Raw genomic sequence first — 24,875 nt, 5'->3', positions numbered from 1 at the left:
TTCGGACTTGTTCGGAATTAGAAGAGATTTGGATTTTCGGAATACATGTATTATTTTAAGTAGTATAATAACTATGTTTAACAAAATCGCCGAAGAAATTTCATTTAGCGTTTCCTTTAGCATGGGAACGATAAGTTTTTGCATGTCATGTGCAGGCAATGATCAGACTGTTTGCTTCAAAACTGCCCATGCATGTCCATACGCATGCCCAGAACGATCTATCTATCTTGGGATTTGCCACATGTACTTGACAGTGCCTGGCTTATATCAGTTCATCCAGGTAAAGTATCTCACTCATAGACCGATAACACTATGATTTATTTGACAAGTACTGTACCATAATTTTTCAGGGTATTATCTTCATATGGCAAGATACTGCAAAGCCCAGTGTCCCGAAGGATATTATGAATATGATAATAAAGTGGAACCACGTAAATGCAGGCAATGCTCAGTAGAGTGCACGGATTGTACTGGAAACTACCTTAATTGCACAAAGTGCTATGCTGGGGAATTCCTGCATCAAGGTAGATGCCTTGATCAGTGTCCTGTGTAAGTATTCAACAAGTTTTCATTCAGTCTACTAATTACTGTGTCCATTATATGGAATATTAGAATGCAATAGATATATGTGCTAAATATATTCTATTTTTATTGATATTACTTGTTATTAATTAATGTGATTATTTATATGTGTGTTCATCAGAGAAATTAAAATTCTTGTTCTAATTGAAAGTTATTACAAAGTAATTCAGTTTGTATTTTTCTTAGCACAACCAAGCTAAATTACACTTTACTATACAATGAATTTCAATCTGACTTTATTTTGAAGTGGATATGAAGGAGTTTCAGGTGACTGTGTCGTTCAAGGTCACATTGAAGGTTACCGCTGCCCTCCACTTTGTCAAGAATGCTCTAACAACTTATGTACAAGTAAGTTTTTATTGCACAGTTTTTGTTGTATGATTGTGATGTGTTGTTTTGTGATTATATGTGACAATACAAAGAATTGGAACTTGTTCATTTGTTGTACATAGGTTTGACCAAGTCAATCAAAATATCAACACCCAAAGAGCAATTCGGGGAACTTCTTTGGCTAATTATATTTCTTTAAAAAATATTTTCCTAGATTGACGAGGAAAAGGATTAATTACTCTTTTGGATGAAAATCAATGTGTTGAAGTTGATGAAAAATTTGTCCACATTTGCCAATGACATATATGTCTATATGTGCATATTTGCCATGCTGTATATGTCTACATGTCCACTTATGGCATTCTGTAATCTGTTTACATGTTTAGGACCACCCAATATGTGTACATGTCCACATATGCTGTGCTGTATATGTTTACATGTTCATACCTGTATATGCCATGCTGTACATGTCCACATATGCCATTCTGTATGTGTCTACATGTTTAGGACCATCCAACACAAGTACATGTCCACATATGCTAGTCTGTATACATGCTTACATATTTCATACTGTATACAGTATGTCCACTTATGCCATTTTGTACATGTCTGCATATCCACACACTCGATGTACTGTAATGTCCACATAAAACATGGACTGTTGTCTACATATAATGATGTCTATGTGTGTCATACTCCATGTGGAATGTTGTATTTTGTGTATGTTTTCTCCTTCAGAATGCAATGACGGCTATACATTATACTATGGAGGGTGCTTATCAAATAACTGTGATGCTAAAAAATACTTTAATGGCACCGATTGTAAGGACTGTGATGTAACCTGTGAGACTTGTTTAGGACCATCCAATGCTGATTGCCTAACCTGTCTATCTGGCAACCTTCTTAAGAATGGATTGTGTGTAAGCAATTGTCCAGAAGGGTCCTACAAGGTAGAATCCAGTGATGAATGTGGTGGTAAGTCAGTTTGTTTAAATGGTAAAATTTAAAAAAAAAAAAAATCATGTTCATCTGAAAGTAAATGACTCCCTTAAAATATTACAAGATGAAAGTCTTGCAGTGGAGACCAGCAAGGCTGCTAGAAGCCATAAGTGAAGCCTGGATGTCTAGGCTAAGCCATGGTAGGTTTTTGGATCATTTCAATGTTTTCTTGAAACATTTTAGAATATATTGTGTACACAAATTGTTTCATTCGTTGGACATGGAGTTAACCCTTGATCTTATTTTATTTTCTTACATTACTAGATTTATTTGAAAATTAGAGAGAAAATATTTTTTCAATGTTAAATTACAGATGCATAAAATAATAATATTTCTATATTACTTCCATTGACTAGTAATATATTTTTAAAATTTTGTAGTTAGATGTATGTAAATAATCAAAAACCCAAAATTTATGTTTTTGTGAATCATTCAATTTGTACAACTTTAGTCCTTTTAAATTAGCATCTATCCAGAAAAATTTACTGATATATTTGATGGAAGTAAAAAGTAGAAACATTTTACCTTGACAGGTTTTTTTTTTGTTTGTTACAGAATGTCATCCAACCTGTAGGAACTGTGACGGCCCATCGCAGTATGACTGTCTTAAATGTCAGAATGATATGTATATGAGCTTTGATAACTCATGCCATAATGAATGTCCACCAGGTTTCTACTACGACAGTGAAAGTGATTGTCAACCATGTGACAAAACCTGCAGAACCTGCAACGGCCCTTCAGCTCAAGAATGCATTGGTTGCCCAAGGAACACCTACTTACATAGTGTGTATACTCAGAAATTTAAATTTTTACAGCCACTTCGATGTATAATAATTAATAATAATGTGATGCACACTACAAGCATTTTATCATTTAATATTTAATGATACTTTATTTTTTATTTAATTTATTTTTTTATTTTATTAATTCTGGCAAAACAATTAACAACATAAAACATTACAAATACAAAAAAATCAGAAATTTACAAACATAAAGAATAATTAGGTGAGCCAGGGAGCAGCAAAGGCGGAACCACTGTCATCTTACAGATGTAGAGATTTGTTGTAATTATTTGGAATTGTTCTTATCTATATTTACATCAACACCAATCTAATCAAAAATTTTGTCATTTAACATCAATATTCATACCATTCACTCAGCACAAGATTTTTTTTACAAGCAACAACAACATTAAACTTCAAAGAATTTCATCTGGTTCCATAAGTATTTAAAAAATTACCTGTTGTTGAACCAAGTAGTTGCAATGGTTTCAACAACTGTTTCGGTTACTTTCTTCAGGCTGATGAACCCTTGATTAAATTTAATCATCCATACTTCAAAGGATATTATCAATAAAATCTTTCAATTAACTTACAATTTAAACCATCAAAATCATAACAATAAACAAATCAGAATGAAAAATGCATACAAAAAGCACCAAACAAAAAGGACATTGAGTTTGATTTTGATGTATAGATTTTCAGTGATAATTGTAAGAAGGCATTTAAATCATTACCAATTATTTTTATCAACATGTACCATGTATCCATATCCATCAGAGCCTTTCAGATGTTTGAGGTACCAAGAATTGCTAAGTATGACAGGGTCTTGTCTTCATGCCCTCTGATTGACAGTACATAATATTCGCATTATTTGTTACTCTACAATCATTTTTTTTTTAATTTGTAGATAGTGTGTGCTTACATTCATGTCCAATCGAAAGAGGATATTACCACTTCTTGGTGGATGAATTTGAATATGCAAGCAGTACAAATGAATGCCGAAGGTGTAGCAACAATTGTCAGATGTGTTATGGGGGTAAAGAGGACGAATGCACCTCATGTAAAGAGCTTTTGTTTCTCAAAGGCAACGAGTGTCTCATCAACTGTGGCTTATCGTAAGTTTAGTCTATTTCGTGAATAATTACCTGGATAAACTGATAAATGTCTAGGTTTCCTTTGGAATTTACCTCTCGAGCATAAAAGAAAAATAATGTGTATTATACAAATAGTGTAGTTAGCAGCGAACTGCTGTTTGTTCAAATAATAGTCAGTGTGCACCATCCCAATACATTCATTATGGCTTTTCTAAATGTTAAATTGTATGTATCATTAACCTATTAGACATTTTGGCTAGAGAATGATATAATTCATATTATAATTCAATAATCATCTTCAGATTATCAAAGCTTAATTTAAAATCTATTAATTACTAATTTTAAAGTAATTTAAATTAATATATATCTTATATAACTTCTTGTTTTTATATTCAGTTTCTACGAAGACTTACATTCAAATACATGCAAACATTGCCATAAGAGCTGTGAAAGTTGCAGTGGTTCGACTGATGTAGATTGCTTGACTTGTTCAACAAATAAATTTCTGATGGAGGGTAAATGTTACGATACTCGACCTCCGCATACTTACTGTATTAATACAGCATACAGTAAAGAGTGCAGACCCTGTCACGCTTCCTGTCTCACCTGTAGTCTCGGTAAAATATCTGGATTTCTAGATTAAATTTATTGAATAGATTAATTTTCTTTATCATCTAACAGTGGTATCTTGCCAGTTACAACAGAGGTGATGCTCCAAAAAATTGCCACTTAATCAAAAACGGATACATAGAGATACATACAGATACAAAGATAGTCCTTTGCCCACCCTATTCTCAATATGAGATTTATTCGAGGAGTCAAGCGATCAGGCTCTAATAAAAATCGGACACTGGCCAGGTTTAAATTGAGGTCTATAGCACAAGAAGGAACAGTAACTCTTGGCTAACTGATCAGTTTTGCATATACCCTTAAATTTCTGAAAGCAGATTTAAGGTATTTTGTATTGAAATGTCTGGCAATCGTTAAAAATATAATACCTCCCTCTCCTCTAGATCTCTAATTGCTAATTTTGATTCAAAGTTTAATATTTTATTTTTTTAGGTTCATTCTGATTTTTAATTGAGATCTCAGGAACTTTGTTTTTATTTAATGTTATTGTTGTTTATTGTATGTTATTGTTGTTTATTGTATTATCCATTCTGCACTGCTTGGTTTTTTATTAATTAAATATAGAAAGTAATATGTTTGTTTTTAGGTGGAGGTGTGTTTGATTGTGAATCATGCCATCCGGGTCATATAATGGATAATGGTGTATGCTATCCTCGATGTGAAACTGGAACCTACTTTAAGAACATGGTAAGTCCAGTAGAATTATTCAACATCGCTTGCTAGTCAGCTCCTTCAACTAAAGCAAGGGGTTGAGCATAAAAATCGGTGAGAGAGCCAAAGTAAATTTTTTATTTAACACAGAGGACCGCGCCCAAATTTTGATGGTTACAATGTGTTTCCAAAAACCTTCATGCACTGCTGTTATGTCACATTCTGAGTTGTGAAATTACTTTTTACAGATGATGGGTGCAGGCCCGTATGCAGGATTTTTATTGGGTGGGTGCAAATTTGTGGGGGGTGGGGGGGGGGCGCTGAAAATAATCCGCCACTGGTTTTGAGAACAACACTATTCAGTGTTCTTATTTTCAAATGTTCTGTAGTCTATCTAAAATGTTGATGGCCTAACTATGAATATTAACTTTGATATGTTAAGGAAACTGATCTATACAAAATTAAATCAATCTAATTAAAAACACAGTGGAAATGTCATTAATTATACTACGGGTTAACGTTCATTATTATGATTAAAATTTTAAGAATCGTAAATAAATCGAGGTCGGAGTAAAATAAATCCCTATAAATTGGACATACTCATAGCCTAGATGTGAAACGTGCTGCTTCCAACCACGTGGTGTTTCAGATTTTCACTGCATATGTCAATAGACTATGTAAAATTATAGAACAAGGTAAATAAAAAATTAATAAATTTAAACATAAAAGAAATAAATGTAGGTCTAGCACACAATGAAAAACCTATAATATTATTGGGTATTGAAAATACTAAATTTTTACCACAAATGTAAATGTTATATTGTAAATAAATGAAATTAATGGAAATTGCGAATATGAGCAAATAATGACAAGCACTTTACGTTGTGGATGAGATGGGTAGAGGTCAAAACATTTAAAAAAATCGAGAGTTCATAAAATAAGCCTATACTGATCTGATTGGGAACAGGGTAGGGAAAGCAATCAATTACTTTGTTGTTTTTAAACGAATACATCCACACTCTTCTGGGTCAGATAGGGACTTTAACATACTGTATGGGGCCATGGTGGATTCAGGAATTCGAAATAGAGGGGGTCCATGGAGGGACGTTCACAGAAATATTGGCCAGGGTCCACCCACCTCAGCCGACCCGACCGTGGTTGGGTTGAGGAAAAGAAAATTTATGAATATGGCTCCTCTAGATGGCAGGAAAGGAGACTTAAACGAGAATAAAGATGATTCTAGTGAAACCTATATAGAGAGAGAAGATAAGTTTTGTAAGTGGCGAGTTATTGACACGCAACGGCAGGGAAAAATTACTCAAAAAGCTTACAGTACAATTAGAAGGCCTTGCTCGTACAACAAATTAGAGACAGTCCTAGTTGGAAACTGCTCTGATTGGTGAAGCATTTTTGGTGGATGGATTTTTGGAGGATGTGATAATGTGTCTTGAATTTTCAAAATGTGGACCTTTTGTAATTTGTGGGTGTGCGTAGGGGTCGCACCCCTTGCGTACAGGCCTGGGGTGTCAGGCCGTAAAAACAAGGTGTTTTCTAGTCTAAGATGGTTGGCTGGTCCCACACATTGGATTTTTAATTTGTTTTTGTTGGCCGCAAAAAAATCACTGCCGAGCCGTACTTTGTCCACCTGTGACTAAAGCATCTGCCGAATTCTTGATATATTTTATTTTCTTAGGAACAAATTCCATTGATATTTACAAACATTATGGTATAAATCACTTGTTTGTTGCTTGTATCAGGAGTCCCAAGTCATTCTTGTCTTGGGAGCCTCCCAGAAATTGAGACAGGCTCCCACACTCCTCCCAAAAAGCAAAAATATGTTGGAAGCCTGAATAATGAGAAGAATACTTAATCAGGTAAACTGATAAATGCCAAAGTGTCCTTTGAATCTTTCCTCTCGAGCATTAAAGAAAAAAATGGAATTGCCAAACTCACCTATATACTGTACACACAATAGAAAATGTAATTTGTGATAAAACTAACACCAATTACTCCCAAGTCCCTCTTGTCTCAGGAGCTTCCCCAGAAATTGAGACATAACTAACTCCAAATGCCAGTGGCGACCTACGGGGTAGCTAGGGGGTAAGTCCCCCGTTGGGGAGGCTCCCCCCCCCCCCGATGTATTTTGTACATATCAATAGACTCTAAAATCGATTACGTAAGCCTTTGAAACCCCTAAATTATCATATTTTCAGGGGGCTACGTTCGCTGGACCACTTTTGAAAAGTTTTTAGCAAAAGCCGCCCGACCAGGCCCACTTTTTTCTTGTCGGGGACACCCCCCCCCTTCCCAATGCATTTAGTAAACCGCTTTTCTTCTGTGTTTTTCTCAGTCTAGTGATGCTTCTATTGAGGATAGTTGTGGAAAATGTCTTTCCCCTTGCCATGACTGCTATGGTAATAGGTCTAATGAATGCATAACTTGTGTGAAAGACAAGAAAATTCACCATGTTGACAAAAATCATCATTATTGTGTGAGATGTTGTGAAGATGGCGAAAAACTAGTGGAAGGCACATGCTGTGAATGCAACAAGAAAACAGGTACATTATATTTTATTTAAATAAATTTATTAATTGTAAACAATAAGTACTCTACGATAAAGTATTATTATGTGGTTTTTTGTAATCTAGAGAATTGTAAAATGGACTTGTTCCATGTGATGTATTTTGTTCTAGCATGTAAATTTTATTAAATATAAATATATACTATTAAAAAAAAATGTAAATTTTAAATATTGTATTTAGCATTATTTGGCTCTTCTAGGCCCAAATGGTCCACTTTGGCTGTATGGATCAAAATAATACAAAAAGTTGATGAAATGAAAATTAATTAATGAAAATCAGCAAAAAATTATAGTAGTTTAATTAAAAATTAGGAGGTAAAAAATTTAAAAATTTTATTTTCTTGACAGATCGCTGTAGACCAGGTTTAGGGAAGGAGGACGACATTTACAAAGGAGCAAATAATAAGAATAGGGAAACTGAAGGCAGCCCAGTAACGGCTATTGTTCTATCATGTTTAGGTGTCATCCTCCTCTTCTTTGTTATTTTCGGTTTGTTACAAGCTCGAAGTAATCGGAACTGTTGTTTTGCTCCATCTTATGAGCGTTTACCTACATATTACAATGGCTCTAACGTTCAAGTCGTGCTTGCAAAAGAACCTCCAATGCCAAACAGACATGAGTACATGTCACCAGATGAGGAGGAGACAGATGAGTATCCTAGCGATGACGACGACGACGATGCCGAAGAAATTTACTAACAAATTTCCAAAACATTCTTAAAAACAGAAGTGTCAACAGAACAGACCTGACATTATCAACTTTAAAATTAATTTGTATTTTTCTAACTCCTTTTATTTTAAAAATGCTTTTGCAGTCCATATTTAAGAGAAGTATTCATTCATAATACTAAGGAAATAAGTAATAGTATACAATGATTTATATAGGAAAAGTAAAATTGTTGCACAAGATGCTATGTAAAGATTTTTTTTGGCTTGAGTACATTTCATTGTTACATTTAGCAAACATGTGTAGATGTGAGATGGTATCAAGCCAATCACAGACTCAAGTGAGCATAGATTGATTAAATGTGGACCTGAAATTAATTACAAATTCCACTGAGCAACAGCCTGTTTAACCATATCAGGGTCACATTTCACCTTAAATTATTTGTTTTATTTGTATATTTTTAAGTACAGTAAACTACATTGTGTTTAAAGATGGAAAAAAAAATTAAGTTGGAATGCTCCTTAAAAATGCTTTAACCAGATATAAGATTCTTCCACTTTGTTTATAATTAACCTTTAAATAGAATTATATTCGCACATTAATTTAAAAAAACAATGCGGTTAACAACAAAAATTACTGATCATAAAAATATAATTTTGCCTATTATTATAATGGCATTATTGAATACAAAATTTGAAATATTAACATAAAGATATAAAGAACAAATATCAATATGTACATAATATTAAATAGATTAGATGTTTGTAAGGCTTGGGAAATGTAATTGTTATACTTTGAGAGATTTAGTGATATGGTTGGAACCAGGATTGTGGTTTTGTAAGAAAGGCACCGTAACCAGTAGTCACATTTTCCCTCCTGAAAGAGATGCAGAATCTACACCACCCAAACCTTGCATTCATGTTGCTTTACCTCAACTTTGGATATACAGTGAAATAGTATTCAGTGGCCCAGTATTTACTGTACTCTGAACCTTCCTCAGAGGAACAAACCATTTGTATCTATAATTTGATATGCTGTTGTCAGCTTAATATACGGTTATCACCTTGTCTTCCAATCCATTACCATTTTCACACATTCCATGTACCATCACACGAACAGATGTTTGTATATAAATGAATAGTATATGTCTGTTTCTAATGTTCATAACTTGTTGAATGTTTAGGAAAAAGGTGATTTAAAAATATTTGTACTTAATACCTTTTTGTACTTAATAATAATAAAGTGTTTCTTTTTTTTTTTTTAGTAATTTGTTAGTCAGCAAAACCTTTAAAACTGTTTTGTTGTGAAGCCAAATGTATTATATTTTAACTGATTTTTATTGTTTATAATATATTGTTTTGTGTGCTGTTTTGTGGAAAGTATACAGCATATAAGTAAGAGCAAGGTGATGTCTTCCAATAAGTTCTTGTACTTCAATAATAAGAATTGATTTTTTTTAATATTGGGGTTTGTACAAGTACATCACATAGCCTAATAGGTTTAAATTAATTTAGAAAATATCAATAATTATGAAGGTTGCGGGCTTATAAACAATGTAGCTATTTTTAAATGTCAACACTTCAGTTTTGAAATTCTACGTACTACCATCTTAAATTAAAGTATCAACTCTGGAGGAAAAGAAAACCTTAGAGAAAATCATGGTCACACATTAAAAATACAACTCAACTCCGAGGAGCCCATCTGCACTTGGTTTTTATCCTGCTGCTAGCTGGGTGATTACTCATCCTCCCCCCAGCAGATGCATCTGCTAGTTGCTTAAAGGCGCATTGTTTAATATTTGATAATAATTTGCTTCATCGTGTATAACATTTTGCCAATAAATATAATCGTTAAGCAGTTAAAATCAGTTTTTAGGGGGCAATAGTAACTCCATATTATTACATTTGTTTTTTCTAAGTATATTAATACAATACACAAGGTCTTAAAGGCTGGCTTACTTAACACACATTTTTTCAGATAACTGGTTGTGGTGAGTTTTTTTTTTGTATTTTTATACTTAGTAGTTTGACCATACAGTAGTGGATTGGCAATTTTAAAAATAAGTATTATTTTGTATTGATGGTAAGTCCCTTGAATGTTGATACAGACTTTAATGCACGTTTCTTCCAACCAATGTGTGCGTACAAGTTATAAAAAAACCTTTGATTGTATAGCAATATAAAAAAGAGTATTAATATTTCAATTTACTATAGTGCCTTGATTGTTGATACATATTTTGATTGAAGTTTCTTCCAACCAATGTGTGTCTACAATTTACTTAAAAGCCTTTGATTGAAGAACTGTAAAAATAAATTAATATTTCTATTGATGATATGCCTTAAATGTTGATACAGACTTTAATGCAAGTTTCTTCCAACCAATGTGTGTCTACAATTTACTTAAAAACCTTTGATTGTAGAAGTGGAAAAATGAATTAATATTTCTATTGATGATACTGAATGTTGATAGAGACTTTGATGCTAAGTTCCTCCAACCAATGTTTCTCAACAAGTTACATAAAAACCTATGATTGTATCAATTAAAAAAATGTTTTGATACAGTACTGTATTTCTAATCATTATAAAGTGCCTTTAATGTCAATACAGACTTTGGTGCCAATTGTTATTCCAACCAATGTGTGTCTACAATCCATGTAAAAAATTATTAGTATTATTTCTATGCAACAGGGCCTTGAATATTGATGTAAAGCTATTAAAGATGTATTGCCACTTTAATGTAATATAAAATTGAAAATAAAATGGATTTCTTGGTGCATTTCAATAAGTCACTAGCTTCCAACTGAAAATTATAAGAATATATTCGCCAATTAATTAAAGGATGTCATCTGGCAGCAAATGTTTGTTTTTTGTGAATTTTTGTAGTAAAACATTTCAAAATCATAGGAAGCTGATATTTTTTATTTATTTATGAATGTTGATAATTTATGTGGTTCTTTAAAATGAACAATTTTAATTTTTTTGACCTGTATTTTAATTTCTTGGGTGGCAGTATATGCTTTAGTTTACTTTATTTTCAACATTTCAAAAATTTTATGTATTATTCTATTTTATTTTCAATATTTCAGTAATGTAACATTTCATGACTTCCATACTTTAACATGCTTTTTGATCTGCTTTTTTATATACTTATATATTTGCCAATCTTTTTAGAATGAAAAATCATTTAAAGAATGTTAATTTTTTGAAAAAATAAAATAATAGCTGTTTAAATTTGTTTTTCTGATTTTTTATTTGGCATTTATTCTCTCTCTACTTCTATAAAAACGAATTGGTACATATACCATCACGTTATTCTCATCGCTCGAAATTATATAACTTCATTTACATAAATATACACAATGATTCTGCAAACATTGCAATAAAAATATTTTCTAAATTTGTAATTGCTTTGATAATGATGAGAAGGATGATGATCTTGATGCTGATAGTGATAATTATAATGCTAATGATTTAATAATAACATTTTCTACTGCCCTTGGTATAAAATTCATTTCAATAAAATTGATACCGGTGATTTATGTATTATGTTATTGAAACTTCTTATTAAAACAAAAGCATCCAGGCACTTCAGAAAAGCAATACGATTCTCGTCATCATTGACAATTGCTAATTAGTAAATAAAGCTTGTGAAAAAGTCACATCCTTTTAAAACAGATTGGAGAAAAAATGTTGATGAGCAAATCCTGAGCAAATCAATCACTCAGGGTTCAGAAAAGCAATACGATTCTTGTCATCATTGACAATTGCTAATTAGTAAATAAAGCTTGTGAAAAAGTCACATCCTTTTAAAACAGATTGGAGAAAAAATGTTGATGAGCAAATCAATCACTCAGGGTGTCCTCGGCATTTTCAGGAAGTTCCCATGAGCTAATAATAGGGTCTGTGTTATTAATATTCATAAACCACCGGCCAATGAGCTTTGGTTTTGGATGGGGAGACGATAAGGCTGGAAACATCTGGTCAAAGATCAAGATCACATACTTTGTCAGGTTGCAGGTTGGTGACGTATACAGGAGGAGAATCCCGAGGCGGAGGCCTAGCCTAGGAATAAACAATGTTTTGTAGACAAGCAGCACTATGTGTCAATAGGCACGTTACACGGTCGTCAACCAGATGCCTAGTTTTAGGTTCCAACACATTCCATAAAACAAAAAAGTACGATGAATGTAAGACAACATCATCTCTACTGAGGTCGAGGGCTAGGCCTGGTGGTGGTGGTAGTAGTAGTAGCAGCATTTCACTGTTCCCTGGTAGTAGTAGTAAGGCATTTTCAAGCACGGGCTCCGCCAGATGTACAGATCAAGCGGCAGGCCTAGGCCTACATCCAATTCTTCCGGGGCCTAGTGATATACCATATAGTCGTGCCAAGCTCGGTGCATTCTCGCAAGTAAAGCCAAAGTTGACAAATGCTTTTACCGAGGACAACCTCCTTCAAACCTTTTTGAGACGGACAGTGCCCAAAGAGGTACCTTGATGCATGTTTTATCCTAGAAATAATATGTTTATTAATAATATAACTAGGCCCACGGCCTAGGCTACCTACAGTAGCAGGCTAGGCCAACCTAGAGAGGCTACAGTAAGGCTGTCGATTATCTGAGGGCCCAATGTAGCCTAGATGTAGGCCTACCCCAGTGGTGGTCGGAGTAGCCATGGCCCCTTTAGACTGCCGCTGACTGGTCTCGGTGTTGAATTACATTTAATATCTTTCTTTTCAACCATTAGTTTATGTTATGACATCATAATATTTGTTTCTGTTTAAATCCAAATTATTTTGCAGGTGCTGGACAGAATTTATTCGGATTTAGAAAGGTTTGGAGAAAGAATCGCTTCAGAAATTGATGGTTTGGGAGAAGAGTGTGAGAAAAATCCACCAAAACACAAAGCTTTTGATGCATGGGGAAATCGTGTCGATGAATTGAACACTTGTGTGGCCTGGAAGAAGCAGCACGACATCTCGGCCAAAGAGGGACTTGTAGCAATACCATATGAAAAAGAGTATGGAACATGGAGGCAAGTTAAATAGTTAAATCATGTAAAAACAAGTGACTTTAGAAACAGGAAAATTAACTGTTGTTCCTAAGCTTACAGATTAAATTCAACCAACGATTTAATTGCTGTACCGTCATTTTAATTATTGACAGTCAATTTTAATTTTAGCCGACTGTACCAGTTGAGTAAACTCTACATGTACGCACCATCATCAGGATTGTATTCATGTCCATTAGCAATGACAGATGGAGCTGCCAGTTTTTTCCGGGTGATTTTTTTCATTTTCCATTTTAAAATAGGTTATCCATTAATTGACTAATATAATTATGGTACCACATAGAAATTTATTCATTTAGTCATTCATTTATCAACCTCCCTTAGAAAAAACAAAAAATATACAATGTAAATACCGTAAAACCTCTAATTGAAGCCCTGGGCTTCTTTTTTATGCGAACTTTGGATGGCATTCTTTTCGAGATGGGCCTCTTTTCGAGGCTACATTTGCAAAGTAAAGAGGGGGGCTTCTTTTCAAAACGATGCTGTAAGTTTTTGGAATATACTATAAAACATCAATCAGTATCGTGGCGTGTATTAACTGGCATTAAATCACCTAAACTACACATAAATCAAGCATGGTTTTGAAATTCATGTACAGTGTATGTGCTGTGCTATCCCAAAAAGAAGCCTTTGCTATCTTCTTTTCGAGGCTAATTTTGCAAACTAAGAGTGGGGCTTCAATTCAAGCTATGGGCTTGTTCTCAAGATTAAGCCAATTGGGCTTCAGTTCAAGGTTTTACGGTATATAATGTAGTGATGGTTGTTGTACCACTTTATTTAGACACATGTGGCAAAAAAATTGTTTGTGCTTATAATTGAGAGATCCACAGTTTTCATCTGAGGCTTATGTCAAAGCCCAGCACACACTGAGTCATGTCTGCTGATTGTTGGTGGCATTCAAACCGGATCGTCAATTAAAAATGATCTCTTATGGGCACGTTGTTGCATTGCGCTCATTCAACATTCGGCAGTGTGTGCCCACCCTGTAGAATGTGACTCATTATCTCTCCACTCAGCATGGTGTCAAAAAAAAGTTGTACAGTAGTTGGTGGTGTATGGACAAGGCCCAGCAGTGGCTTTGATAGTAATGGTTGCTTTTACATGTTTTAGTTGCATCCAGATCTTCCTATGAAAGAGAGGGCATTTTCCAGACTGATTTCACGAAACCCAAAGGACTTCTGGACATCAGGTCAGTGGATGACCGAGAAGCGTGGTGGTTCTGATGTTGGTAAGTACAGCATACATTATCAGGTGACTAGTAAATTCGAAGCAGTTTGCTGTAAGTCACAGCTTTGCTTATAATATGATTAAACAATTATAGTAGAAAACTGTTCTGCACACTTTACATTGAATTATCCAAATTTTAATCTCATTTGATAGCAGACCTCTTGTGCACCTGTGGCATATCTAGTGCCTCCCTTCCCCCATTGAAAATGTTTGAAGCAAAAAAATCACTCCAAATTAGATATAAAAATCACCTTATATCCTTATTTGAGAGCTAGAGCCCCTCACTTAATCATCAAGCCCCCACTTCACCTTTGCATCCCCTCAGCCCCCCCCCCCACTTCAAGACTCCAAGGTATGCCACTTCTGTGCACCAAAGTACTTTAGCAGGATGCCCATTTTATTTTAGATGTTCATTCTCAGCAAGTTTTTTGGACAGATGCAAATGGTGTTTTCCTTTACCTGTGATCATTTTATGAAGATCCATCTTTTTTAATTTAATATATTTATTACTGTGCAATTAAGTACCACTTATCCACTTGAATTTAATTTTTCCATATATAAGTTGGTTGCTTAAAAACAACTGATGTCTGACTGATACCATTTATATGTTTTAAAAGTGACTAATATATTTTCAGTATCACTATAACAACTCCCTGGTATAGTCAAACACTGACAAATGTACATCAATCAATTGTTGTTCTATGTTCTTATTCTGTAGGACTAGGAACTGAAACAATAGCAATTCCACAACCAGATGGAACTTACAAGTTACATGGATACAAGTGGTTTTCTTCAGCTACTGATGCAGACATGACATTAACCCTTGCTAGAATTGTTGATGAACATGGACAAACAAACCCAGTATGTATCAAGATATTGGCTATGTTCTCACACGGCAGCTAACGGTTAGCAGGATCCGGATCCTGCTAATCGTTATCTGCCGTGCATCCTACGAGAAGATTCCGATCCGGATACCAAGAATATGATGATCGAATCACTGGCCAATAAGAAACTGGAAATTGTAAACATGTACGTGTGATTGGTTGACAATAGAAACGCGCTCAACTTGCTAACCAATAGAGCTTGCTAACCGTTAGCGACGGTTAGCGCTAACCGATCGGGCGTTCTCACACAGGTGCTAACGGTTAGCACTAACGGTTAGCTCCTGATCGGGATAATAGGGCTCTCGTGAGTGAATTGAATCTGTCTCTTATACACATCTAGATGTGTATAAGAGACAGCCATTTATATGTTTTAAAAGGGACTAATATATTTTCAGTATCACTATAACAACTCCCTGGTATAGTCAAACACTGACAAATGTACATCAATCAATTGCTGTTCTATGTTCTTATTCTGTAGGACTTGGAACTGAAACAATAGCAATTCCACAACCAGATGGAACTTACAAGTTACATGGATACAAGTGGTTTTCTTCAGCTACTGATGCAGACATGACATTAACCCTTGCTAGAATTGTTGATGAACATGGACAAACAAACCCAGTATGTATCAAGATATTGGCTATGTTCTCACACGGCAGCTAACGGTTAGCAGGATCCGGATCCTGCTAATCGTTATCTGCCGTGCATCCTACGAGAAGATTCCGATCCGGATACCAAGAATATGATGATTGAATCGCTAGTCAATAAGAAACTGGAAATTGATTGGTTGATGATAGAAACGTGCTCAGTTGCTAACCGATAGCGCTTGATAACCATTAGAGGTATCCGGATACCGCTAACGGTTAGAGTTAACCGATCGGGCGTTCTCACGCAGGCGCTAACGGTTAGCTCCCGATCCGGATACTAGGGCTCTCGTGAGAACCAGGCTATTGTTCCATTTGAATAAAGGAGACTGAGTGGATGAAGTGGACCAGTATATAGAAAGAGCCAGTTGCTATGAAAAGCAATGAAGCTGTGTGTGAATTGAAAAATCAGGATTCAATCAATCTATTATGGAAGCCAAATATAGATAATTGCTGTGGGGCAAGGGTCTGGAGGAGTCAGTAATTATTGTATTCAAATTGTTTGAAGCGTAAAACTTCAGCAATGGTGCCAGCCAAAACCTTTTGTTTTGAGATAGTCATTTGCTGCCGAACGTTGGCCAACAGGACAATTTGAGGACCTTTGTAGAGTACCAAGGATCCCACATGATCAGATGATGAGAGTCTAAAAGAGAAATTTGATAACAGGCGAGGCACTGTGAATGGCTATGTACCAACTGTATTTATATAACACTGAAGCCTAGTTCAGACTAGGTGGATAAACCCGGCTTAACACACTGGGTTTATCCACCTGCCAGTCTGAACTAGGTGGCTTATCTCAAGCAGGGCTGTGTTCCTATAGTAACTAGGCCTGGCTGCCACCGTGTGTAAGCCGGACTTTAATTGTTGCGGGGGTCTTGCATTGATTTCGGGTGATGAAATTACCAACCAGCATTCAATTACGTACGCTGTGAGCGAGCGTACGTTTCACGAGCAATGTTTTGAAACACGTTTCCTGGTTACGGTTCATTATTATGCAAATTCTCGCCTGGCTAAACCCGCTAGTCTGAATGCCCGGCAAAGTTATGCCAGGCTTAAAGTTGAGCCGGTCTAACTCAAGCCTGGCTTATCTCCAAGTCTGAACGTAGCCAAAGTGACTAGATCTCTGCTTTCTTGCCTAGGGTTCACGAGGACTGTCACTGTTCTACTTGGAAACCAAGACAGCTGATGGTAAACTGAACAACATTGAGATACAGAAGCTCAAAGACAAGCTTGGCACAAGACAGCTGCCAACTGCCGAGCTGCTCCTTGATGGAACCATCGCCCACCTGGTAAGAGAACTTAAATCAGCATCCAATATTCTTCAATAAAAGCAAGTTTGTGCTGCTTTGAATCATCTCTCTTACATCACAATATATTCTAATAATAAGCAAAGTCTTCTACATGTTCAGTAAATGAGACATGATCTAAATCACAGCAATTATCAGCATGGTACGTGGGATGTTTATTTATTTATTTTTTTACTTATATATATCTATATAGCACCTAGCTTTTCTTTTATTTGCATAATATGACTAAAACCTAATGTATGATGAGGTATGTGAGACTAATACAAATGCGTAGCACAGAGGAGGGCCAAACAGAATTTTATATTTATCACTGAGGGCCGCAAGCAAATTATGCTGAAAATTTGACGTTTCTAATATGCTTGCAAAAACTGTTACTTTATGCAGATGTTTGGTGTCGGGGTTTTCCGGTCAAAGGTGGTAGGTTAGCCGTACACATACATATTTCACGGGCTGCAACATAACTGCTGACGGGCCACACTTTGCCCACGAGTAATGTACTGTAGCACATTAATTGGGTCAGGGAACTAATTCCTACAAATGCTCCTGATGAAACCACTAGATTTTATAAGTGGCGTACCTTTTGGTTCTGTTAGGTGTCTGAGGAAGGAAGGGGTGTGTCTTCCATAACCTCTATGCTGACTATTTCAAGGATTCACACAATCATGATGGCAGTTAGCAACATGAGAAGGTCAGTTGCACAGTATGCACCAGTCATAGTTTTTCTAATAATATTGGTTTTAGGTCTCCGGTGAGGGAAGGGGTGTTGCTGACATAACACCTATGCTGACAGTCACAAGGGTACATAACACAATTTCAGCTGCAGCTTCCATGAGAAGGTTAGTACAGTAAGATTGAAGGGCTGTAAACACAGAGGATTGTAGCCCTATTTTTGTACCTGTATTAGGCTGATGCAGCTAGATTCAAAGCCCAAGAAGAGACAATCTGCTTTCTTTTAGTAAGGAACTGCACACTCATATATTTTAAATTGGTCTACCACCTTACTTATGGAATTCTATTTACAGAGGTTTTTTCTATAGTTAATAAAATATATCAAGCCTTTCTTTTCAGTCTACCTAACTGCAGAATCACCAGTTAACTTTCTGAAACAATTAGTGAATTGCTTATGTATGATTTCATGTCCTCAGTTTGTGAAACAAAGTATAAACATTTTATGACTATGATATTGTCTTTTAAACATCCTAAGTTTTCTTGTTCCTGTTAAGTGTTCCTATTTATCAGAAGAATGTAATAAATTACAGTTTGCTATATCTGTTTTCTATAGAATAGTGCATTTAGCAAGAGATTACTGTCTAAAGAGAACAGCATTTGGTAAAGTGATTATGAAGCATCCTCTTCATATGCAGACCCTGTCTAGACTTGAGGTATGCATGTGTTCTTTACTATTTTTGCTAGTAAAAAGCCATCAAGTTTCTATGTAGGGATGCAGTTGTACCAGTGATAATTCATTGAATCCATTGAAGTTACAAGTTTGTTATTGTTATTTTGGTATTTATATATCCCCTATTCCTTTAGGTTACAAAGTGCTCTTTTTTCCGTGGTCATTGGCTCCACGTGCTTAAGGCACACGGCTGCTAACGGTTAGCAGGATCCGGATCCTGCTGACTGTTAGCTGTCGTGCGTCCATCCGAGAAAATCCCAATCAGGATACCAAAAATATGATGATCGAATCACTGGCCAATAAGAAACTGGAAATTGTAAACGTGTGCGTGTGATTGGTTGATGATAGAAACACCCTCAACTTGCTAACCGATTGCGCTTGCTAACCGTTAGCGGTATCCGGATACTGCTAACAGTTAGAGCTAACCGATCAGGCGTTCTCACGCAGGTGCTAACGGTTAGCTCCCGATTCAGATACTAGGGCTCTCGTGAGAACCAGGCTAGAGTGTTGCTGCCATATTGGTGCAGTAGCATGCAACCCCACCAGGTACCCATTTATGCTCCTGGGTGGATAGACGCAATGCAGATAAAGTGCCTTGCTCAAGAGCACAAGTGAAATGCACAGCGAGGGATTGAATCCCCGACCTTGAGGTTGGGAAACCAAACCATTCCCGCTGCACCAAACTGCTTCCATTGTTGATTATGGTTTGATTAATTGGAATTGTATTTAATATGTTACGTCTATTTGAATAAATATTTCTGAATTGAATTGAATTCTTGATTACTGATGAATGCTTTCATTTTTAGAGAAATGTCATGTCAGGTGTGATTATGGAGATCAACTTATTAAGTCAGAATAAAAACCCTCAGTTTATAATTTGCTAATTTAAATTATGAAATAAGTTATCAACCAAATGATACACAGATCAAACGAAGCTTTTTTCTCTTCTCAACTTAGTACTAGCTAATTTAAGAGTTTGAAAGTTATGTGATATTAGAATATATTTGTATTAAATATATGTATGCCTTGTCTAATCATTTTAATATTTTTATATATAATATATATTATGTATATATATATATATTGATGGGACTTGCAGGTGGAAGTGAGGGCGGCATTTTTACTGGTAATGGAGATTGGTCGTCTGCTGGGTTTGGAAGATTGTGGTGAAGCCAACCAGACTGAGACCAATTTACTGCGCCTGTTAACGCCACTAGCTAAGCTCTACACTGGTAAACAGGTAAGAAGGACCTCAAGGGACGATAAAAAAAAACAATTAGTTTATTGGTTGTGGTTTGCTTTTTGTAAGTGCTTGAATATCTTTTCATATAGTGATTTTCCAGTCCATCTTGCTAAAGCAGCACTATTGTGCAACTGTGTAACCATTTTGGAATAGAAAATACACAATATAGCATTATATAAGGGTGGACCAGTACAGCGGGGTAACCCCTACTTGTTTCGAAAGATGTCCTGAATTCTTTGAAGTGCACATGAGCAAAATTTGTACACTGGGCCTACAGTTTATAGTCTTTTAGAGAAAACTTGTTCCACTACCAGAACTATAGGTGTTCAACGTAAGGCTGATGTTATGGCTGTACATTGTGGTGTCCTTGCCTTAGTCGCTCAGCCAATCAAATTGTCTATTTTTCATAAGGCCAAAAAAAAAATTTTTTGTGTTGGCCACGGTTTGGGAAAATCCAAAAACTGGGTAGGTCGGTAGGAAAACTTAAAAAAAAAATTTTTTTTTTTTTTTTTACCAAAAATGTGTTCACGCCTAAAAAGTAGAAAATACACAAATAATACAACCGTTTTTGATTAAGTAAAATAGGCTTTGCCTTTGCCCCTCTAGCCTGACCAAGGCTATTTCAGCCTTATTTGCTCATAAAAAAAAATGTTTTCATAGTAGTAAAGAAAAAAGAAAAAAAAGCTAAAATGCCGACCCTGAATTTCGTAAAATTTGGGTCGGTCAGACGTGGTCAACACAATTTTTTTTTTTTTTTGGCCTAATATATGTACGATTTTTCATACCAGTATTAACTACTGCACTATTTCAGGCGATTTCTGTGGCATCAGAATCGTTGGAGTGCTTTGGAGGCCAGGGATACATTGAAGACAGTGGCTTACCAGTATTTTTGAGGGATGCCCAGGTAAAGTTTTTTTTATTCTCATCCAAATACAAGTCAACTTTGGATGGGCACTCTGATACTCTGTGAACTTTTTTTTTGTAGGTCCTTAGTATCTGGGAAGGTACAACAAATATTCTTTCGCTTGACGTTCTACGAGCAATCACTAAAAGTAATGGCCAGGTACTGCTCTCATTCTTTGAGGACATTGAATGCAAACTGAAAAACATTACTTTGTCTCAGAACAATGACCTCAAAAACAGCGCCCTCAATGTCACTAAATCTCTCAAGGTAAACTATTTTTGTTTTATAAATATCTAGCTTTCATTCTCACAAGTTTATCACAGTCAATACTGAAATTATTAACTCTTGCTTCAAAGACAAAAAGCACCTAATACAGTTGAACTTGCCAAAGTCAAATCTAAAATAGCATTGAAAAATTGTTCGACTTTCGATAAAATTTGACTTACAGATGGTTAATAACAATTTGGCATGTAAAGTAAGATCGATTAGAAATTATTCAAGTTAGGCAAAGTCGACATAGGAAAGTTTAAATGTATTGAGAATCCCCAAAACAAGATTTAAAAAAAAAGGTTGTTCAATTTTATAGCTATTATTTCATACTATCAGTATTTTAAAGTAAAAAAGGAAATTACTTATAGAATTAATTAACAATAATCTGAAGTCTATGCAGTAATACTTTTATTATATTATATATTAGTTGCGACTGTTTTTTTTTTTTTTAAGTAATAGTCTTTAGCCTACAACAAAGGGTCAAACTTCCAGAGAATTTGTAGGATCTTTACTGCAAAGTGTAAAAGGGGTGATGTTTTATTGTAGGACATCAAGAACTTTGTTGAAATGTCTTATCACCAGTCCTCATCTTACATGGAAGCAGCAGCCCGTGATTTTGCCTTTAGCCTAGCAAGGATCTACATGGCCACTCTTATCTTGGACCATGCTGCCTGGGAAGGGGCAAACTCATCAGATGTTCTGGTTGCCAAACGGTACTAACATTTATTTGCCATTAAGGTTGACAATTACCTTGAAGCTAGGAGAATGCTATTTGATGATTATCCAGTAAAATAACAACAAATTTATTAATCCACAAAAGGAAACTAATTGTTCATCAAATTTATATATAATATATATAATATAGTATATAATAATACAATACCCATTATTACAGAGATGTCTCTTAATAATACAGTACTTGCATTTGTAGTTTTCAATGCCAGGTCCTTCCCTCTTTAACAATAATATCATATGCATTCATTAGCCATGGGGCTCATGTTAAAATAGCCAAATCTATTAAAATAAATAATTTGGTGCCAAGATCATCCTGTTGTGAAATTGTATTTAACTCTAAGACAACAAGCAAAGATTCAGAAGGGCTTGTGTGGGTCACTAGCCAATAGGCCACATTTGTTTATTTGATGTTTTTACTTTGCAAAATATAAAGGATTTTTTGACAATCGAGTGCAGTTGAAAAAGCAGGGAAATTAACAATTCAAATATATATTTTTTGTATTAACATTTTTTAACTGGGTTTTATTATTCCATAGATGGTGTGAGAAGGACCTTGCGCCAGTTGTGAAGAATGCAGCCAGAGGTCACTACAGTGCTGAAGCTTATAATTTAGACTGCTTAACGGTATTAGATGGTCATCCAGAAGCTTAACGACCACACTGAAGCCTCTTGATCAGTACAGAATTGAAACTTAAAAACTGGATTTTTGAAAACAGTTTGGCCTTTCAGTAGGACTGATCTTATCAAGATAGATAACCATCCAGATGCATGTTGGTCACTAGAGAATTTAAGCTTATGAACTAAATTTTTGACTAGTTTTGGGATGTCATATTGATAGGTAGCCATTCATAAGCTGATGGCACTACAGTTACAAATTGGAATTTTGGACAGTTTCAAATGGCCAATCAGAAGCTTGAAGATGTCATATTGATATGTAGCCAACCGGATGCAAAACAGAACAGAATTGCATACAGAAACAAATTACCTCATTGACACGTTGGCTGCCAGCGACGAGTATATTCGCCCACAGGGTGTTGCTAAGGGTGCCATGGACGAGTATACTTGTCAAAATTGGGGTAAGATTCTAGGGTTTATAACTTAATTTTTATTTATTGTAGAACCGCAGACTCAACTGCTGGTAGTTCAGGGAAGATATACCTAGATTATAATATACAAATGATGAATGTTTGTTTGTTGTGATATGTTGCTGGTAGTACACTCGAGCGGCACATGTGGGGGGGGGGGCGCCCTTTGAACATTACCAACCCATGCAAAAAGCGGACGAGATAACTCGCACTTGGCATAGTCAATAAAAAGTGTTGTCACAGTGCCGTCGACGAGTTTACTCGCCGCCTAATATTTTCCCGCCAATTTGTTAGACAGATCATTTTGATAATATACGACTAGATAAAATTTCAAAAATAAGTTACTAATTGTAAACTTGTTTTGGCACATGGGAAGGAACCTTTAAAATTGTCTGGCAGTCAACGCGTTAAAGTAAAAAGCCATCCAGATGCCTGAATTTACTTCAAGTACTATGTATAAAAGAGTGAAGTAATTAACAGGAACTGGAATAAGGCTGTCTGTTTACTCCATACCAGTTGTAAAGTATTTATTGCATTGATAGAAATGCGCATATATTTTTTTTCCACTGTATTTTTCTATTACTTAGGCAAATAGGCCAATGATTGCCATTACCAAAATTGTAATAGTACAGAAGGTGGCAATCCCTTTCACAAGAAATGTGTAAATATTTTTTCTGTTCTACAAAAACTCCTTAACTATGAGGCATAGTTTTTTTTTTTGGGGGGGGGGGTTTGATCTGGAGGTAAAATCTTAAGCAGGACCTTGGGATTGGAAGGGAAACATTTTACACCAGGCAAACTAGAGCTCCTTTATTATTGTGATATGAATAAGACAAAGTGAAAATATATCTTTAAAAAATAAATGTATTCATGTTTACAAATGTGTGGTCTTCGTCATCAACGATTACAAAATGCTCTTTTATTACACACATAATTCAAATTTATTGTTGGAAGTGATTTACGATTTGAATACTTTCAATTATTTATAATCATCATAAAAATATGAATTGAGAAAACAATATAAACATTTTAAAAAACATTTGAATACTAGTATATAACTGCTTTACCCTGCTTTCTTGAATCTGCATATGCATCAATTCCATTTTCATCTGTTAATATCGCCTGAACAACAGCAAAAGACGATTTCTCTCTTACCACTTGACCAAGATCTTCCAAACGTTCCAGCACCGCCTATTGGCAAAGAAAAAACATTTTTTTATATCGACGAAAGCTATAATATCTCCATGTGTATGATCACATGTTGTGCCGTTGAAATTAACAACGGAGGGTACTGTACTTATACTGTAAAATCTTATTATTGTTCTTACCGTTGAGAAACCAGCTTCATACATGCCTTCATTCGGGAAAAGTTGGTTATGAATCCTACGTATTTCGATGGCATCCGTTATGGATAAATTAGTAGCCAAAGCAATGAGTGTCACCTACCAATATATATGTAAACAAAACATGCAGTTATATCAGACGTGCAAAACGTTTTTAGGCTGCTAAAGTTACTGGAGAATGAACACTATGCCAACTCAGCTGCTAGACTAGGAAAAAAATCAAAAAAGAGGCCTAGAAATCAAGCTAGGGGGAGTGGAATGTTAGAAGCAGTCAACATAGCCAGATATCCTAATTAATCCGTCCTGGTCACCCAAAGCCCTGTTGACACTTGATTTTTCACCTGGTATACAAATGGCGGCCATTTTGAAAAATGGCCGCCAAATTTATCTAAAATGTGCATATAATTGGAACTAAATAAGCTACAGATATGATGTTGGTGTCTAAAATCATAA

General features: G+C 35.3%; 3 protein-coding genes across 7 annotated transcripts in view; 2 read left to right on the top strand and 1 right to left on the bottom strand.

Moving 5' to 3' along the window:
* LOC117110763 (proprotein convertase subtilisin/kexin type 5-like) overlaps positions 1-11,545 on the top strand; it is a 36,634-nt gene extending 25,089 nt beyond the window's left edge. The window contains exons 23-31 of the mRNA XM_033253560.1: positions 351-549; positions 830-930; positions 1,651-1,887; positions 2,467-2,694; positions 3,601-3,808; positions 4,184-4,404; positions 5,004-5,104; positions 7,419-7,626; positions 7,998-11,545. Coding sequence (XP_033109451.1) covers positions 351-549; positions 830-930; positions 1,651-1,887; positions 2,467-2,694; positions 3,601-3,808; positions 4,184-4,404; positions 5,004-5,104; positions 7,419-7,626; positions 7,998-8,347 — 1,853 coding nt within the window. The 3' untranslated portion in view covers positions 8,348-11,545. The remainder of the gene's footprint in view (positions 1-350; positions 550-829; positions 931-1,650; positions 1,888-2,466; positions 2,695-3,600; positions 3,809-4,183; positions 4,405-5,003; positions 5,105-7,418; positions 7,627-7,997) is intronic.
* Positions 11,546-12,264: 719 nt separating this feature from the next.
* On the top strand, positions 12,265-23,953 carry LOC117110742 (acyl-CoA dehydrogenase family member 11-like). 5 transcript variants are annotated; one of them, XM_033253533.1, is made up of 13 exons: positions 12,265-12,800; positions 13,113-13,345; positions 13,493-13,592; positions 14,492-14,609; positions 15,327-15,469; positions 17,276-17,425; positions 18,185-18,279; positions 18,726-18,825; positions 19,942-20,082; positions 20,897-20,989; positions 21,071-21,256; positions 21,806-21,972; positions 22,531-23,953. In XM_033253533.1, the coding sequence occupies exons 1-13, from the start codon at positions 12,390-12,392 to the stop codon at positions 22,643-22,645; spliced, it is 2,052 nt and encodes a 683-aa protein (XP_033109424.1). In that variant the 5' UTR covers positions 12,265-12,389; the 3' UTR covers positions 22,646-23,953. The 5 variants fall into 5 exon arrangements, with proteins under 5 accessions (XP_033109424.1, XP_033109421.1, XP_033109423.1 ...); XM_033253530.1 differs by lacking the exon at positions 18,185-18,279 and adding an exon at positions 18,037-18,131 and having other exon boundaries at positions 12,266-12,800; XM_033253532.1 differs by lacking the exon at positions 15,327-15,469 and adding an exon at positions 15,971-16,113 and having other exon boundaries at positions 12,267-12,800.
* Positions 23,811-24,875, bottom strand: part of LOC117110743 (glutathione hydrolase 1 proenzyme-like) — a 13,390-nt gene continuing 12,325 nt past the window's right edge. The window contains exons 10-11 of the mRNA XM_033253535.1: positions 24,408-24,521; positions 23,811-24,270 (exon numbers count right to left, since the gene is read on the bottom strand). Coding sequence (XP_033109426.1) covers positions 24,127-24,270; positions 24,408-24,521 — 258 coding nt within the window. The 3' untranslated portion in view covers positions 23,811-24,126. The remainder of the gene's footprint in view (positions 24,271-24,407; positions 24,522-24,875) is intronic.

This window comes from Anneissia japonica, unplaced genomic scaffold (genome assembly GCF_011630105.1).
Source record: "Anneissia japonica isolate Jap-2015-1 unplaced genomic scaffold, ASM1163010v1 scaffold2756_len2360902_cov194, whole genome shotgun sequence".
Lineage (NCBI taxonomy): Eukaryota > Metazoa > Echinodermata > Crinoidea > Comatulida > Comatulidae > Anneissia > Anneissia japonica.
Note: the sequence above shows the minus strand (reverse complement) of the source record. Positions and strands in the feature narration are given on the sequence as shown.